The sequence below is a fragment of the Schistocerca nitens genome, chromosome 2, assembly GCF_023898315.1.
Source record: "Schistocerca nitens isolate TAMUIC-IGC-003100 chromosome 2, iqSchNite1.1, whole genome shotgun sequence".
Taxonomy (NCBI): Eukaryota; Metazoa; Arthropoda; class Insecta; order Orthoptera; family Acrididae; genus Schistocerca; species Schistocerca nitens.
Genome location: NC_064615.1, coordinates 323796898 through 323814941, shown reverse-complemented (window position 1 = coordinate 323814941; position 18044 = coordinate 323796898). Strand labels below are relative to the sequence as shown.

Sequence of the window (18044 nt, the reverse complement as noted above, 5' to 3'; positions counted from 1 at the left end):
CTATTCAAAGTGCCGTCAATGGGAAGAAGAGGTGACCGAGACGTGTAACCAATGGCACCCCATACCATCACGCCGGGTGATGCGCCAGTATGGCGATGACGAATACACGCTTCCTATGTGCGTTCACCGCGATGTCGCCAAACACGAATGCGACCATCATGATGCTGTAAACAGAACTTGGATTCATCCGAAAAAATGACGTTTTGTCATTCGTGCACCCAGGTTCGTCGTTGAGTACACCATCGCAGGCGCTCCTGTCTGTGATGCAGCGTCAAGGGTAACCGCAGCCACGGTCTCCGAGCTGATAGTCCATGCTGCTGCAAACGTCGTCGAACTGTTAGCGCAGATGGTTGTTGTCTTGCAAACGTCCCCATCTGTTGACTCAGGGATCGAGACGTGGCTGTACGGTCCGTTACAGCCATGCGGATAAGATGCCTGTCATCTCGACTGCTGGTGATACGAGGCCGTTGGGATCCAGCACGGCATTCCGTATTACCCTCCTGAACCCACCGATTCCATATTCTGCTAACAGTCATTGGATTTCGACCAAGGCGAGCAGCAATGTCGCGATTCGATAAACCGCAATCGCGATAGGCTACAATCCGACCTTAATCTAAGTCGGAAACGTGATGGTACGCATTTCTCCTCCTTACAAGAGGCATCACAACAACTTTTCACCAGGCAACGCCGGTCAACTGCTGGTTGTGTATGAGAAATCGGTTGGAAACTTTCCTCATGTCAGCACGTTGTAGGTGTCGCCACCGGCGCCAACCTTGTGTGAATGCTCTGTAAAGCTAATCATTTGCATATCACAGCATCTTCTTCCTGTTGGTTAAATTTAGCGTCTGTAGCACGTCATCTTCGTGGTGTAGCAATTTTAATGGCCAGTAGCGTATTTTTGTCCACCTCCTGTTAGTGTATAAGATATCTCTTCTAATAAGAGATAGAGAACACTGCCGGTAGTCAACAGCAGGTGTGGTGTGTGCCGCAGGATGGAGCGAGGCGGCCGGGCGCTGTGGCTGGCGCTGCTGCTGGGGGCGGCGGGGGCGGTGCCGCGGCAGCCGGCGATGGAGGCGCGCTTCGGGCTGGGGTCGCGGGCGCGCGTGCCGCCGCTGGACCAGGGCTGCCCCGAGCCGTGCAGCTGCGCGCCCGTCCAGCTGACGGCCGTCTTCGGCCTGATGCTGTTCGTGCGCCAGGTCGTCATGAACTGCACCGCCACAGCGCTTACCACGCTGCCGGGGCCCGTCTTCTACGAGGTGTACGCGCTGCTGCTCTCCCACAACAACATCACGCAGCTCGGCCCGCACGGGTTCGCCGCCGACATGCAGGTAAGTTAGTGTCATGTGACGAACAAGTCTCATCACAGCCGATGTAAACGTAGGCTTCCGCGGCCGTTGCCACAGTCAATAAAATTCGTCTGGGTTTGAGGCCGCATTGTCAACTAAGAAATTCCGACATTTCGGCTACTATTGCAAGACGCCTTCCTCAGGGTGTATTGATAACTGCTGGATGAGCACTAGTTTGTTTGCTTATATACGATGAGGAGTGCTGTCATTGGATATGAGGGTGAGGAGGAAGGTGTTCTTTTATCGGTCTTTGCATTGCCTACGTTTACAAATGTCGTCACATAGCCATCCTCTCTCCCCAAATTAGAAGACGACAATTCGGTTGATACGTATCCTCAATCGTCAGTGTTCAGTGCCATCGCAAGAGAAAAGAATTCATTCACAGATTTAATATCGAAACTAGGTCCGGATCAAATTAAGTACTAACAGTCTCCCAGTTAGGAACTTAATGTGAAAATATGGGGTGTATCAAAAAGAATCATCCGATTTTTAAAAAAATCATAACTACTGTGTTATTTGACATATGTGCGTGAACAATGTACTGTTGAAAAGAGCAAACTCTCGAGTTTTACATGTTTCCCGCTAGGTAGCAGCAGTGTGTGCCCACTTCAGTTATAGTAAAAATGATGTCGAGACAACAGAAAGTGTTTTGTGTTCTACGTTTTGCGCAGTGCGGGTCAGTAAAAACTGTTCAGCGTGACTTTCGTGCTAGGTTTGGTGTGGATCCTCCTACAGCACAGAGCATTAGACGATGGCATGAACATTTCCAAGAAACAGGTTGTTTGTGTAAAGGCAAATCGCCGGGCCGTCCCCAAGTGTATGACACAGACGTCGAACGCATCCGCCATAGTTTCATAAACAGTCCGCAGAAATCCGTTCGCCGTGCAGCTCGACAGCTCAACATGCCCCCGATGTCCGCCTGGCCGGAGTGTTGCGTCGACGTTTTCACATGAAACCATACAAAATTCAGCTACTGCAAGCTCTTCATGAAGGTGACATACAACAATGTGTGGCGTTCTGTAATTTCGTTCTTGGTAAGATGGAGGATGACAGTTTTCTTGCACGCTTAGTGTTTAGTGACGAAGCAACATTTCATGTAAATGAAAAGGTGGACCATCATAGCCGGCCGGGGTGGCCGAGTGGTTCTAGGCGCTACAGTCTGGAGCCGCGCGACCCCTACGGTTGCAGGTTCGAATCCTGCCTCGAGCATCGATGTGTGTGATGTCCTCAGGTTAGTTAGGTTTAAGTAGTTCTAACTTCTGGGGACTGATGACCTCAGAAGTTAAGTACCATAGTGCTCAGAGCCATTTTTTTTTTTTTTGACCGTCATAATGTGAGAATATGGGGTACGGAACAAATTCGTGAAGTTGTACAATATGAGTGGCGCTCTCCAAAATGTAATGTGTTTTGTGGAGTTTCACGGGAAAATGTGTATGGTCCATTTTTCTTTGGCGAGAACACTGTTACGGGAAGCACGTATCTCGATATGCTTGAGAACTTTCTTGTCCCACAGTTGGAGACTGATTCGAACGCCTTCATTTACCAACAAGACGGGGCACCGCCACTCTGGCATCTGAAAGTGCGGGAATTTTTAAATCAATGGTTTACTCAACGATGGATCCCTCGCACTGGACCAAATGATTCACCGTTTCATTACTGGTCTCAAAGGTCACTGGACCTTACTGTATCTGATTATTTCTTGTGGGGTTTATAAAAGACTCGCTTATGTGCCTCCGTTACCAGCAACAATGAATGAACTGAGACATAGCACAACAGCAGCTGTAGAAGCTGTAACTCAAGACATGCTCGCTGCAGTGTGAGAACAATTTGAATACCGGATTGACATATGCCGTGCATCTCAAGGGGGGTATATTGAATACCTAAGAAAGGGTATGAAAGAAAAAACTTTATGGTTTTCCCGTTCATCAAAACACAAAATTCATTGTATGTATTTATTAGTTGCAGAAATATAGACGTGCCAAATCGGGTGATTCAAAAGTGGCTCAAATGGCTCTGAGCACTATGGTACTTAATATCTGAGGTCATCAGTCCCCTAGAACTTAGAACTATTTAAACCTAACTAACCTAAGGACATGAACATCAACAAAGGCAAAACGAGGATAATGGAATGTAGTCGAATTAAGTCGGGTGATGCTGAGGGAATTAGATTAGGAAATGAGACACTTAAAGTAGTAAAGGAGTTTTGCTATTTGGGGAGCAAACTAACTGATGATGGTCGAAGTAGAGAGGTTATAAAATGTAGACTGGCAATGGCAAGGAAAGCGTTTCTGAAGAAGAGAAATTTGTTAACATCGAGTATAGAGTTAAGTGTCAGGAAGTGGTTTCTGAAAGTATTTGTATGGAGTGTAGCCATGTATGGAAGTGAAACATGGACGATAAATAGTTTGGACAAGAAGAGAATAGAAGCTTTCGAAATGTGGTGCTACAGAAGAATGCTGAAGATTAGATGGGTAGATCACATAACTAATGAGGAGGTATTGAATAGGATTGGGGAGAAGAGAAGTTTGTGGCACAACTTGACTAGAAGATGGGATCGATTGGTAGGACATGTTCTGAGGCATCAAGGGATCACCAATTTAGTATTGGAGAGCAGTGCGGAGGGTAAAAATCGTAGAGGGAGACCAAGAGATGAATACACTAAACAGATTCAGAAGGATGTAGGTTGCTGTAGGTATTGATAGATGAAGAAGCTTGCACAGGATAGAGTAGCATGGAGAGCTGCATCAAACCAGTCTCAAGACTGAAGACCACAACGACAACAACAACCTAAGGACATCACTCACTCACATCCATGCCCGAGGCAGGATTCGAACCTGTGACCGTAGCTGTCACGCGGTTCCAGACTGAAGAGCCTGGAACCGCTCGGCCACAGCGGCCGGCAAATCGGATGATTCTTTTTGACACACCCTGTATATGGAACTCAGTTGATGTAACATAATAAGAATAGTGGAGCTTTGTCCATGCGCCATACTAAAATTATGGAAGTCAGTCCATGTGCTAAAGTGTAAAATATATGGAACCGTGATCTGCATATGGCTAAAATTTAATGCAGTGTTACCGCACCCCGTGCTTTGCAACAACCTCAAATCCTAATTGGCTCTTGTTCAGAAGGTGGTGGACAAGTTGCTGCTGACGCTTGTCCCACTCTTCGGGGGAGCGGGGGCTCCGGAGGCCATTGTGTTTGAGTACGGATCTTGTGACGATGCACTTCAAGTTTCAACTAGTTCCAAAAGCGTGCTCAGTCGGTTCCATGTCAGCAGATTCCGTTCACTTCATTCCCATCTACTGGGATAAGGTGTCCATCCGGTGGCCACAGTATACTTATACAGGGGTCAGACAAAAATATGGAAGCACCGCGAGGAACGCATGTTTGAAAATAGTGCAGGTGCTAGCCAAGTCTATTTGACTACTAACGGCATCTATGCAATGTCCTCAATACGTTTCAACTCTCAGTCGTGTTCTATTTAGCTGTGGGTGCCTTGCGTCGGAGCCAAGTCAATTCGAAAGTAGGCAAATTGTTGGTGCTTGTATGCCGAGTGCTTCTGTAGCAAAGGTAGGCCAAGAGCAAGAGGCACAGTATCGGAGATTTATACCGTATGCAGGGAAAACGGAAAACCATCATCCGCTGAGTCACAACGCGGACGAAAGTGTTTGATGGGTGATTATGACAGACGGTCATTGAAGAGGACTGTGACGAATATAAGAGGACAGCAACTGCAAAGTCACTGCAGAACTGAATCCTGTCAGCGCCAAAACAACAAAAGGAGAGAACTGTAGGGTGACACAGTTAATAAAATATTCTGAACTATTTTGCTGTGGTCGAATGGATTTCACTTTAAAACCCGATCTTTCGTCCCCGTCTGCGGGGGACGTTTTCAAGGGGGATCTTAGCTTTGTCGAATATCCATTTCACACACTCGCTCGCCACCTAGCTACAGAACGTAGCTTTGTCGAATATCCAGTTCGCACCCTGGCTCGCTACTGAGCTACTCAGTAGCGAGCCAGGATGTGAACTGGATATTCGACAAAGCTACGATCCCCCTTGAAAATGTCCTCCGCAGATGGGGACGAAAGATCGGGTTTTGAAGTGAAATCCATTCGACCAGGGCATAATAGCCCGGAATATTTTATTAATTGTGACATTTGCGGCCTTGAAAGCTTATATTTTATAATTTCAGGCTGAGCCGGAATTTCAAAACCATTCATCATTTATGGAAATGTCCATAATAGGAGAAAGTGATGCTGAAGCCTTAAAACCTGGAACTGTGGAGCTATGGAAGAACGTCATTTGGTCGCATCAGTTTTGTTGCACACTGTTTCCAACTTCTGGCCGAGTTTACGTCCCAAGAGTGAAACATGTGGGTCCGCTGATGATTTCGACAGCCATATTGTGGTTTTCAATGTGCCTCTTAGGTACTGTGCAAGGTCGCATTACTGCCAAGTATTGTGTGACCATTCTGACTGCTCAGGTCCATTCCATGGTACAATGTTTGTTCAGCAAAGGTGATGCTGTGTTCCAAGACGACGGTGCCCCTGTTCACAAAGCTCTATTGTCTAGGACTGGTTCTGCGAGCACGATGATGAATTGTCACGTTTCTGGCCGGCCGGAGTGGCCGAGCGGTTCTAGGCGCTACAGTCTGGAACCGCGCGATCGCTACGGTCGCAGGTTCCATTCCTACCTCGGGCATGGATGTGTGTGATGTCCTTAGGTTAGTTAGATTTAAGTACACTCCTGGAAATGGAAAAAAGAACACATTGACACCGGTGTGTCAGACCCACCATACTTGCTCCGGACACTGCGAGAGGGCTGTACAAGCAATGATCACATGCACGGCACAGCGGACACACCAGGAACCGCGGTGTTGGCACGGTACATCCAAACCGTCATCGAACCCATCGTTCTACCATTCCTAGACCGTCAAGGGAACTTGCTGTTCCAACAGGACACTGCACGTCCGCATGTATCCCGTGCCACCCAACGTGCTCTAGAAGGTGTAAGTCAACTACCCTGGCCAGCAAGATCTCCGGATCTGTCCCCCATTGGGCTTGTTTGGGACTGGATGAAGCGTCGTCTCACGCGGTCTGCACGTCCAGCACGAACGCTGGTCCAACTGAGGCGCCAGGTGGAAATGGCATGGCAAGCCGTTCCACAGGACTACATCCAGCATCTCTACGATCGTCTCCATGGGAGAATAGCAGCCTGCATTGCTGCGAAAGGTGGATATACACTGTACTAGTGCCGACATTGTGCATGCTCTGTTGCCTGTGTCTATGTGCCTGTGGTTCTGTCAGTGTGATCATGTGATGTATCTGACCCCAGGAATGTGTCAATAAAGTTTCCCCTTCCTGGGACAATGAATTCACGGTGTTCTTATTTCAATTTCCAGGAGTGTATCTTATTTAAATCATTTTGCAAGTCGTTTTGATCATCTGATGCTTTTAGAAGACGGTAAATGACAGCATCATCTGCAAACAATCTAAGACGGCTACTCAGATTGTCTCCTATGTCGTTAATGTAGATCAGGAACAATAGTAGGCCTGTAACATTTCCTTGGGGAACGCCGGATATTACTTCTGTTTTAATCGATGACTTTCCGTCTATTACTACGAACTGTGACCTTTCTGACAGGAAATCACGAATCCAGTCGCACAACTGACGCGGTACTCTGTAGGCACGCAGTTTGGTTAGAAGACGCTTGTGAGGAACGGTGTCGAAACCCTTCTGGAAATCTAAAAATATGGAATCAATTTGACATCCCCTGTCGATAGCACTTATTACTTCATGAGTATAAAGAACTAGTTGTGTTTCACAAGAACGATATTTTCTGAAACCGTCCTGACTATGTGTCAACAAACGTTTTCTTCGAGGTACTTCATAATGTTCGAATACAGTATATGTTCAAAAATCCTACTGCAAATCGATGTTAGTGATATAGGCCTGTAATTCAGCGGATTACTCCTACTGCCCTTTTTGGGTATTGGTGTGACTTGAGCAATTTTGCAGTTTTTAGGACCGTTCCTTTATCAGCATACTCTGAGAGGAACCTGACTGGTATACAATCTGGACCGGAGGCCTTGCCTTTATTAAGTGATTTAAGCTGCTTCTTTACTCCGAGGATATCTTCTTCTATGTTTCTCATCTAGGCAGTTGTTCTTGATTGGAATTCAGGAATATTTACTTCGCCTTCTTTGGTGAAGGAGTTTCGGAATACCGTGTTTAATAACTCTCCTTTAGTGGCTCTGTCATCAGTGACTCTCGCATTGAAGTACGCGCCGTATTTCGAACTTCTGTAAAACTTTGCCAATCTTGGGGATTTTGTGTTCTTTTAAATTTGGCATGCTTTTTTCGTTGCTTCTGCAACAACTATCTGACCCGTTTTGTGTACCATGGGGGATCAGTGCCATCACTTATTAATTTATGTGGTATATATCTCTCAATTGCTGTCGATACTACCTCTCTGAAAACATTCCACAAATTTTCTACACTTATATGATCAGATCGGAAGGAGTGAAAAGTATCTCTTAAAAAGGCGTTAAGAGCATTTTTATCAGCTTTTTTAAATAGATATACTATCCGTTTCTTTTTGATGGTTGTAGGTGTTACGGTATTGAGCCTAGCCGCAACTGCCTTGTGGTCGCTAATCCCTGTATTCGTCACAATACTCTCTATTTGTCCAGGATTATTTGTTGCTAAAAGGTCAAGTATGCTTTCGCAACCATTTACGCTTCGAGTGGGCTCATGAACTAATTGTTCAAAATAATTTTCTGAGAAAGCATTCAGTACAATTTCGAATGACGTTTTATGCCTGCCGCCGTCTTTAAACGTATAATACACTCCTGGAAATTGAAATAAGAACACCGTGAATTCATTGTCCCAGGAAGGGGAAACTTTATTGACACATTCCTGGAGTCAGATACATCACATGATCACACTGACAGAACCACAGGCACATAGACACAGGCAACAGAGCATGCACAATGTCGGCACTAGTACAGTGTATATCCACCTTTCGCAGCAATGCAGGCTGCTATTCTCCCATGGAGACGATCGTAGAGATGCTGGATGTAGTCCTGTGGAACGGCTTGCCATGCCATTTCCACCTGGCGCCTCAGTTGGACCAGCGTTCGTGCTGGACGTGCAGACCGCGTGAGACGACGCTTCATCCAGTCCCAAACATGCTCAATGGGGGACAGATCCAGAGATCGTGCTGGCCAGGGTAGTTGACTTACACCTTCTAGAGCACGTTGGGTGGTACGGGATACATGCGGACGTGCATTGTCCTGTTGGAACAGCAAGTTCCCTTGCCGGTCTAGGAATGGTAGAACGATGGGTTCGATGACGGTTTGGATGTACCGTGCACTATTCAGTGTCCCCTCGACGATCACCAGTGGTGTACGGCCAGTGTAGGAGATCGCTCCCCACACCATGATGCCGGGTGTTGGCCCTGTGTGCCTCGGTCGTATGCAGTCCTGATTGTGGCGCTCACCTGCACGGCGCCAAACACGCATACGACCATCATTGGCACCAAGGCAGAAGCGACTCTCATCGCTGAAGACGACACGTCTCCATTCGTCCCTCCATTCACGCCTGTCGCGACACCACTGGAGGCGGGCTGCACGATGTTGGGGCGTGAGCGGAAGACGGCCTAACGGTGTGCGGGACCGTAGCCCAGCTTCATGGAGACGGTTGCGAATGGTCCTCGCCGATACCCCAGGAGCAACAGTGTCCCTAATTTGCTGGGAAGTGGCGGTGCGGTCCCCTACGGCACTGCGTAGGATCCTACGGTCTTGGCGTGCATCCGTGCGTCGCTGCGGTCCGGTCCCAGGTCGACGGGCACGTGCACCTTCCGCCGACCACTGGCGACAACATCGATGTACTGTGGAGACCTCACGCCCCACGTGTTGAGCAATTCGGCGGTACGTCCACCCGGCCTCCCGCATGCCCACTATACGCCCTCGCTCAAAGTCCGTCAACTGCACATACGGTTCACGTCCACGCTGTCGCGGCATGCTACCAGTGTTAAAGACTGCGATGGAGCTCCGTATGCCACGGCAAACTGGCTGACACTGACGGCGGCGGTGCACAAATGCTGCGCAGCTAGCGCCATTCGACGGCCAACACCGCGGTTCCTGGTGTGTCCGCTGTGCCGTGCGTGTGATCATAGCTTGTACAGCCCTCTCGCAGTGTCCGGAGCAAGTATGGTGGGTCTGACACACCGGTGTCAATGTGTTCTTTTTTCCATTTCCAGGAGTGTATTTCCAGCATATCGAGGGCAGATTAAAGTCACCATCGACTACAATTGTATGAGCGGGGTACTTATTTGAATCACCCACAATACAGTTCGTAATTGGCTCCCCCTGAGTCTCATCTGTGCTCACAAGAACCGCTGGCTATGAAGACAAATGTTTCCACAGACAACGAGCTGGAGACCAATGCAGATAACTGGCCGAAAGCACAGGCGGCTGCTTTCTATGACGAGGATATTGGAAAGTTGATACAACACTACGACAGCACTCGAAGTTGGAGCGGCGGTTATGTAGAGAAGTAGGTGGAAGGTGTACCTAACTGTTGCAAATAAAACGTTTCTGGTTTTGACTGTGGTTTCCACTTCGCGACTGATCGGTACTTTCTGGACGACCCTCGTATTACCACCCTGAAAGGTGAAAGCATCGCTGGAATGTTGACTGCAGGGCTCGACAATAGGCTGGATCCCGATGACAAACAGCTCTGCAGCTGAATCGCGGAAAAAAATGCTAAGAGAACCGTACACATGACAATCGTTTGGGCTACATCGGGTTTAGACGGATGATGTTCGAGGAGTTGCTGCTTGAAAATTTTTCTGTGTCTCGTTTGTCCTGCCAGCGATATGACAGCGCGCGTTGTCGTACAATAGCAACGAGCCTTTTCGTAGAAAAAAATGCTAGTTTGTTCTGTCTACTGCCATTACTAAAACATGGATATAACAATTTACATTTGGAATCGACATTTACAGTTTGCCCTTCTGGAAGGAATATCTACGTCTACGTCTTTCGCTGTGTGGCCGAGAGCGCTTATCGAGTCCCACTACGCTGACCAGTGTTTTGTGATAAGCGAATCTATCAAAGCCACGCATCAAAGCTATTTTTATACAAGGTTGCACGTACGTTGGGTTGCGGTTGGATTGTTTTGGGGAGGAGACCAGACAGCGAGATCATCAGACTCATCGGACTAGGGAAGGAAGTCGGCAAAGGAACCATCCCGACAATTGCCTCGAGCGAATTAGGGAAACCACGGAAAACCTAAATCAGGATGACTGGATTCGGGATCGAACCGTCGTCCTCCCGAATGCAAGTCCAGTGTGCTAGCCACCGCGCCACCTCGCTCGGTTGCACACACCTATTGTAAGCCATTACCAAAAAGAATCAGTATGCATGAATCTCCGTCACACCTACGTGGCAGGCATCCGTACCAGCTTGGCGGTGTCCTTGGTTGCCTATACGTAAGGTGACATTTAACGCAATCTTGTGTTACAGGCAGGACAACGAAACTGTGTGTGTCTGTCAAGGATATAGTAGACACGCACAATGCAGTTATGAATAGAGAAAGAACTGCATTGCCAACAGTTGCCAACAGTTGATTAAAATGTTCTTTTCATTCATTTCCCAATTTAAAAGACATCTTTTCCATTTATCCCGGGAACTTTCGCTTTGTAAGTGTATCTAAAACTAGGACCCATAGCGGTAACATTTTCTGAAAAGACAGTTTCCGTTCACGTCCATTCGACAGAGTTCCGTGGCTAACTCCAGTTATCAGCTCAAAATTGCGATACGTATCCTATTGACACTCAGTACCAACTCTTCCACTTAAACATCACGTTGTAACATTTCTGGCTTACTTTAAGTTACCGTGGCGCTTATCACTCTAAATGACATTTACGTTTTTGATGGATTTTTGTTTCTATAGACAGATATGCTAAACTTGTGTTTCTGTACTACGAATCTGGATGTAAGAAAATTGGGGTACAATATTAAATATTGTGATGAAATACTGTATCGAGTCTGAAAGATTGATTTAACTCGCCGTTTTATTTGCTTCTTCGTAATTATTTATTTCAGTATTACACAAATTCTTAGAAAGGAGTCATCCTCATCCACTGTCCCTCAAACAGCGCCACAACCCACGGAGATTGGCAAGGCAAGGTCAAGGCGCGGAAACATCGCTCGATGGCATCCCAGAATTGCTCTATAGGATGGTTATAAGTTAACCTGGAAAAACTGCGCAAGCACAGTAACGCCGATGAAGTTTTTCTCAAGCCATTGTGCTGCTATTCGGGTTCGGTGTGTGGCGCGTCGTCTTGCTGAAAGTACAGATCACTTCCGCAATGCTCAGGTGCGATTCGAGGCTTCTGTTCTTGGGGGGAGGAGCGTCCCAGTTTGTTACGGTCTTTCTATCCCCCCCCCCCACCCCACCCCCCACCCCCCAAAAAAAAAAAAAACTTGTCTCTTGCCTCCAGTCTCCTTTTGACTCGCAAGAAACTCCTAGAATTTTAATAGTTCTAACAATGAAATATATAAAATGTGTAATGCCCAGATCTACATAGCTGAAAGTAAAGAGGCCTACAATTTTTTCCTGTTTATTACTGTATACAAACATATACATGTAGTGATTTCCATTGTAATTGCAACAGATTCCGAGACCACAAGACTGCATCTTCAGGAACATAACGTGGGAGTCGATATACAATACATGCGCAAGTACGCGGTGTTAATAAATTAGTTATACAAAAGTAGCATTTAATTATGAAACAGCTAAGTAACTAACAGAAATGTTTGATGCAGCATCGAATGCAGTATATCTTCAATTTTTATTTACAAATGTTAAATGTTGCTGCCTTTTCCAACACGAAAAATATCTCATCTGTAATCAGTTTCCTGCGAAGTACTGTGAAGTAAGTCTTCCAATGCATGGTGGCAACTGCTTGCGTTATCTGTTGTCTCAGCTCGTCGACGTTTCGTGGAAGCGGAGCAATAAACACTCTGTCTTTTATGTAACCTCACACGCAGAAGTCCATTGGGGTTAAATCAGGTGATCGTTGTGGGTAGGACATTGTTCCTCCACGTCTAATCCAACTCGACACATTCCTACGGAAATACGCGACAATTTCACGATAATAATGTGGTGGCGTCAACATGCTGTAAAATAAATTCTGTGCCCATATCCCATTGCAGTTGAGGTATTTGATAATGTTCAAGGATGTCCAGGTACGATGTGCCAGTTACAATTGAGTCGGCAAAAATAGAATGGACCGTAGATCTAATTACAGTCTACAGCGCAATAACATTTACATTAGGTGAGTCCCATACACGTTCGATTACATAACGTGGTTTCTGATCATTCCATATCCGAAAATTCTGCCGACTGACTGTATCGCAGGTGTGGAAGGTGATTTGTCACTGAACACGATTTTATTACGAAAATCATCGTCAGTCTGTATTTTGTTTAAAATTACTATAAAAAAACTCAGCTCGCGTTTCTTTGGCATTTTCTCTTGGAGCTCGCAACAGTTCCATTTTGTAGGGTTTCAATGACAGGCGTTTCCGTAATACCTTCCACACTGTAACACTGGGCATATTCAATACTAAACTGGCACGTCTTATTGATTTACTTGGACTACAAATGTAAGACTGCCGAACTTGTTCAATTGTTGCGTGAGAGACTGCTGGCCAACCCTTTCCCGGCGCCCTATGTGATATACAGCCAGTTTCGGTGAAACGATTGTGTACCATTCAATAATACACTCCTGGAAATTGAAATAAGAACACCGTGAATTCATTGTCCCAGGAAGGGGAAACTTTATTGACACATTCCTGGGGTTAGATACATCACATGATCACACTGACAGAACCACAGGCACATAGACACAGGCAACAGAGCATGCACAATGTCGGCACTAGTACAGTGTATATCCACCTTTCGCAGCAATGCAGGCTGCTGTTCTCCCATGGAGACGATTGTAGAGATGCTGGATGTAGTCCTGTGGAACGGCTTGCCATGCCATTTCCACCTGGCGCCTCAGTTGGACCAGCGTTCGTGCTGGACGTGCAGACCGCGTGAGACGACGCTTCATCCAGTCCCAAACATGCTCAATGGGGGACAGATCCGGAGATCTTGCTGGCCAGGGTAGTTGACTTACACCTTCTAGAGCACGTTGGGTGGCACGGGATACATGCGGACGTGCATTGTCCTGTTGGAACAGCAAGTTCCCTTGCCGGTCTAGGAATGGTAGAACGATGGGTTCGATGACGGTTTGGATGTACCGTGCACTATTCAGTGTCCCCTCGACGATCACCAGTGGTGTACGGCCAGTGTAGGAGATCGCTACCCACACCATGATGCCGGGTGTTGGCCCTGTGTGCCTCGGTCGTATGCAGTCCTGATTGTGGCGCTCACCTGCACGGCGCCAAACACGCATACGACCATCATTGGCACCAAGGCAGAAGCGACTCTCATCGCTGAAGACGACACGTCTCCATTCGTCCCTCCATTCACGCCTGTCGCGACACCACTGGAGGCGGGCTGCACGATGTTGGGGCGTGAGCGGAAGACGGCCTAACGGTGTGCGGGACCGTAGCCCAGCTTCATGGAGACGGTTGCGAATGGTCCTCGCCGATACCCCAGGAGCAACAGTGTCCCTAATTTGCTGGGACGTGGCGGTGCGGTCCCCTACGGCACTGCATAGGATCCTACGGTCTTGGCGTGCATCCGTGCGTCGCTGTGGTCCGGTCCCAGGTCGACGGGCCCGTGCACCTTCCGCCGACCACTGGCGACAACATCGATGTACTGTGGAGACCTCGCGCCCCACGTGTTGAGCAATTCGGCGGTACGTCCACCCGGCCTCCCGCATGCCCACTATACGCCCTCGCTCAAAGTCCGTCAACTGCACATACGGTTCACGTCCACGCTGTCGCGGCATGCTACCAGTGTTAAAGACTGCGATGGAGCTCCGTATGCCACGGCAAACTGGCTGACACTGACGGCGGCGGTGCACAAATGCTGCGCAGCTAGCACCATTCGACGGCCAACACCGCGGTTCCTGGTGTGTCCGCTGTGCCGTGCGTGTGATCATTGCTTGTACAGCCCTCTCGCAGTGTCCGGAGCAAGTATGGTGGGTCTGACACACGTGTGTCAATGTGTTCTTTTTTCCATTTCCAGGAGTATAGTTTTATCTTTGAGGTGGTGGCTTCCGATATTTAGATCTGAATTGTCTCTGGACTTTAATAGTGGAATTGGATTCATGAAACCTTTGACAACACTGCGCACACTATGCGCCGTTATACAACTCGATGATGTCTGTTGGAGTAATTCATTAGCGCATGCCAACTAGTGTAAACGTCGGAGTGTTAGTCGGGAATAAAACTTGCAGCTATACTGCAGTCAGTGTTGTATCAAACATTTCTGTAAGTTATTTACCCTTTTTACAGTTAGATGTTACTTTTGTATAACTAATTTGTAAACATCATGTATAACACCTGAACGTGAGGAAAAACGCTTACAACCGTCTGTAAGAACTAAAACACCTTAAGGTAATATACACTGCAGCCCATTAACATTTCAGCGTCATATAATATAGCAAATAACGAAAATTTCACTTATTGGTGCGTACATTTGTAGTTGATGTGGCAGTTTAGAGAGTGCAACAGTAGGCAGAACAGTACCTCTGGCAGCAACAACGGCTCTAACTCGGCTTGGTATCGAGTCGAACTGAGCTTGGATGGCGCGTGTGGGCACGTCATTCGATGATGCTTCAACTCTGTACCAAAGATCATCGATAATTGTGGCTGTTGAGAGATGGCGAGCCAGTACCTCGGCAACCAATGACAAGATGGTTTCAGTGGGTGAGAGATGTGTAGAACATACTGACCGGGGTAACATCTGAACACTCTTTGTATCGAGGTAGGTCAGGACAGCACGGGAAATACGCGGTCTTGTGTCACCTAGTCGAAACAAATCGTCACGGAGACATCGAAGACTGGGCACACCCATCGGCCTTTACGCTAGAACCGCCAACGGACATTTTTACCCCATAGCAAAATTTTAACCCCTCTCTTTCATCTAATTATTTTAGGGTAGTCTAGATCATTATGAAATGAAAATAAAAGCTTTCAGTTCTGTAATTTTCGAGAAAGAATAATAATTACTTAACACCTACGACGTGACATTTTTGTACCTTTGAATAAACTAACAAGGAGAGGTCCCCTGCGGTGGGATCGACTTTTTGAAACCACATATATGGTGATGTAGATTAAGATAGGAGGTTTCACACCTTGTAGCGATTCACCATGGTGAGCCCTCGTTTACGAGTAAGTTACGAAAAAATGTTTCGGAATTTTGCGTTATGGTGAATAACGTCAGAAAAGGTAGATTATGTAGTCCAGTTGCGTATTGTTATGGATAGGATAATGGCTTCAAATGCAAGAGATTTTGGGTTCGAATTGCGTGAGATGCAGTAAATTTTATTTATTTTTAAACCTTTATCGAAATGACTTTGATCACTTTTTATTCAATTAATTGGTTTACGTGTAATTTTTATTTCTATTCCTTCGTGACATTGTTTTAATCACTGTATGCACTTTTTTCATTTGTTTCATTTTCTTTATGCAATTTTTGTGAATATGAATTTAATTATATTTAGCTGTTATTCGATTACTTGAAAATTCTTATCTATCAGTTAAAAAACGAAAGACTAAATATTCTATTTATACTGACCGTGCATTAGTGTGAAAAATGTATTTTTCGTTACCAGATGTGCAATTATTTGCATGGTAACCGTCACACAAACATTTAAAACATAACCTAAAAACCTATTGCACTATGGTCAAAATAACTCAGATGATGATTTAAATGAAAGAAGGATGTATAAGTATGAAGAAATTCAAACAATATGAGAAAGAGATATAATCAACGCAGTAATGTTGACAGAAAAATAGGGAGATAAAAGAAAAGAAATTAAATAAAAATTAATACACAAAATTAATTAAAAACATATGGACAGAAATTTCAAGTGGGAAAAGAATGACAGGAAGTAAAATGAGAGCTAATGAAGAAGTTGATATTAATGTTAAAATGTTGTGACAAAGGAATGAAAATAAAAAAAATACATTTAAATCAATTAATTGAATGAAAGTGATCATCAGTCATTTCGATAAAGATTTAAAAATAAAAAAAAAATTACTTCTCCTATTGAAATCCGAATCCACTATCCCTACACGTGACGCTACTGCCTTATCCATTACACCACACAAACAGTGTATGTAACGCACCTTTTTAACGTTGAAAATTTTGAATTTTTTTCGTCAGTTATTCGCAAATGGGAGCCCACCAGGGTGAATGGCCGCAGTGTGTGACACCTAGGATCTTAACCTACATAACCGTATAGATGGTTTCAAAAAGTCGATCCACGCTGGAGACCTCCCTTGTGAGCGATGCTGATTACTACACATTGTTGGTAGCCTTTATTGTGTCTGCTGCTGCGATGCAGGTACGAAACTGTAAGTGTGGCATCTTTCACGGTCATGCACATGTCAAAAGGTGGCGTAATGCAGTATAAGGTGCTTTATCAGTAGTTTGGCGATCGACGTAGAGGTAGAAGCAACTGACAGAACAAAGTGGGAAGTGCTTCCTGGAAACTGTGGTCAGCCAAGTGTTCTTCAGGAGGATTGTGGTCCATCTCCATACACGAAAAGGTGTGTTACCAGTGACTTTCTCTCGAGTGATTGGCGTTTGTTTATTGACAAACTTGTTCTCATACGCGTTCACAAATGTACTGAAACAGAGTCGAGTAGAGTGTTGTGAACCGAAGAACGGTCATTTCCGTTAGAAGAGCTTGATGCATTTATTGAGTCTGTATTGTCAGTCCAAAGGAATAGAAGTGGAGCTTTTTTGGTCACAGTAGTAGGGAATGCAATTTTACAAATCTGATGTACCTCATCGTTTCAAGGAAATAGAAGTTTCACAGGTTTGATTTGAAGTCGACACGGTCGTAGTAACCAAAATGGACAATTTTGCTTTCATGTTACATGTATGGTAGGCATTCGTAGCAAATTGTGAAAGCGTGTATATTCCTGGTCCATATATCTGTATCGATGATCAGTTGTTCGCACCCAAGTGTAGAAGACGATTCACTGAGTTCATGGCTGCAAAACTGACTAGTGTGCACAGAAACATTGGATGGTTGTCGATAAAGACTCCAAATATATGCTAAGGTTTTTACATGTCTTGGTAAAGACGAAATTCATCCTGGTTGTGAACGTCTTAGTGAATTTGTAGTGAAATACCTACGTAAAGGAAGGAATGTTACCTGTGACGACGTCTTCGCCTCACTTTCACTAGTATGAGAGATGAAAACGAAGCGAACAATGTTACTTGCTTAGAAGGGACGTGCTTTGAGTGCACGAAGAAAGCTCGCGAGACCCGCTACAAGACTGTAGTTTTCAAAACCGACGTTATGGTCCTCGCTATGTATCAGGGAAAGCGAGGAAAAATACTTGCCAGTTTCTTGCATTAATAGTTACGAATTAGAACTGGCACGAAGTCAAATCCTGACACACTGACGTTTCACAATGACACTAAGTGCGGTGCAGATGTTCACCAGATGGCCTGCAAATACTCAGTGAAAGCTGGTGGAAGAATCTGACCTG

At 45.8% G+C, this 18044-nt stretch overlaps 1 protein-coding gene across 2 annotated transcripts in view; it reads left to right on the top strand.

The window, feature by feature from the left end:
- Positions 1-18044, top strand: part of LOC126236117 (leucine-rich repeat-containing G-protein coupled receptor 5-like) — a 394450-nt gene that overhangs the window by 321701 nt on the left and 54705 nt on the right. The window contains exon 2 of one of the 2 annotated variants that reach the window (XM_049945188.1): positions 992-1328. In XM_049945188.1, the coding sequence (XP_049801145.1) occupies positions 992-1328 (337 nt within the window). Of the gene's footprint in view, positions 1-973; positions 1329-18044 lie in introns of both variants that reach the window. The other variant, XM_049945187.1, reaches the window with a different exon arrangement.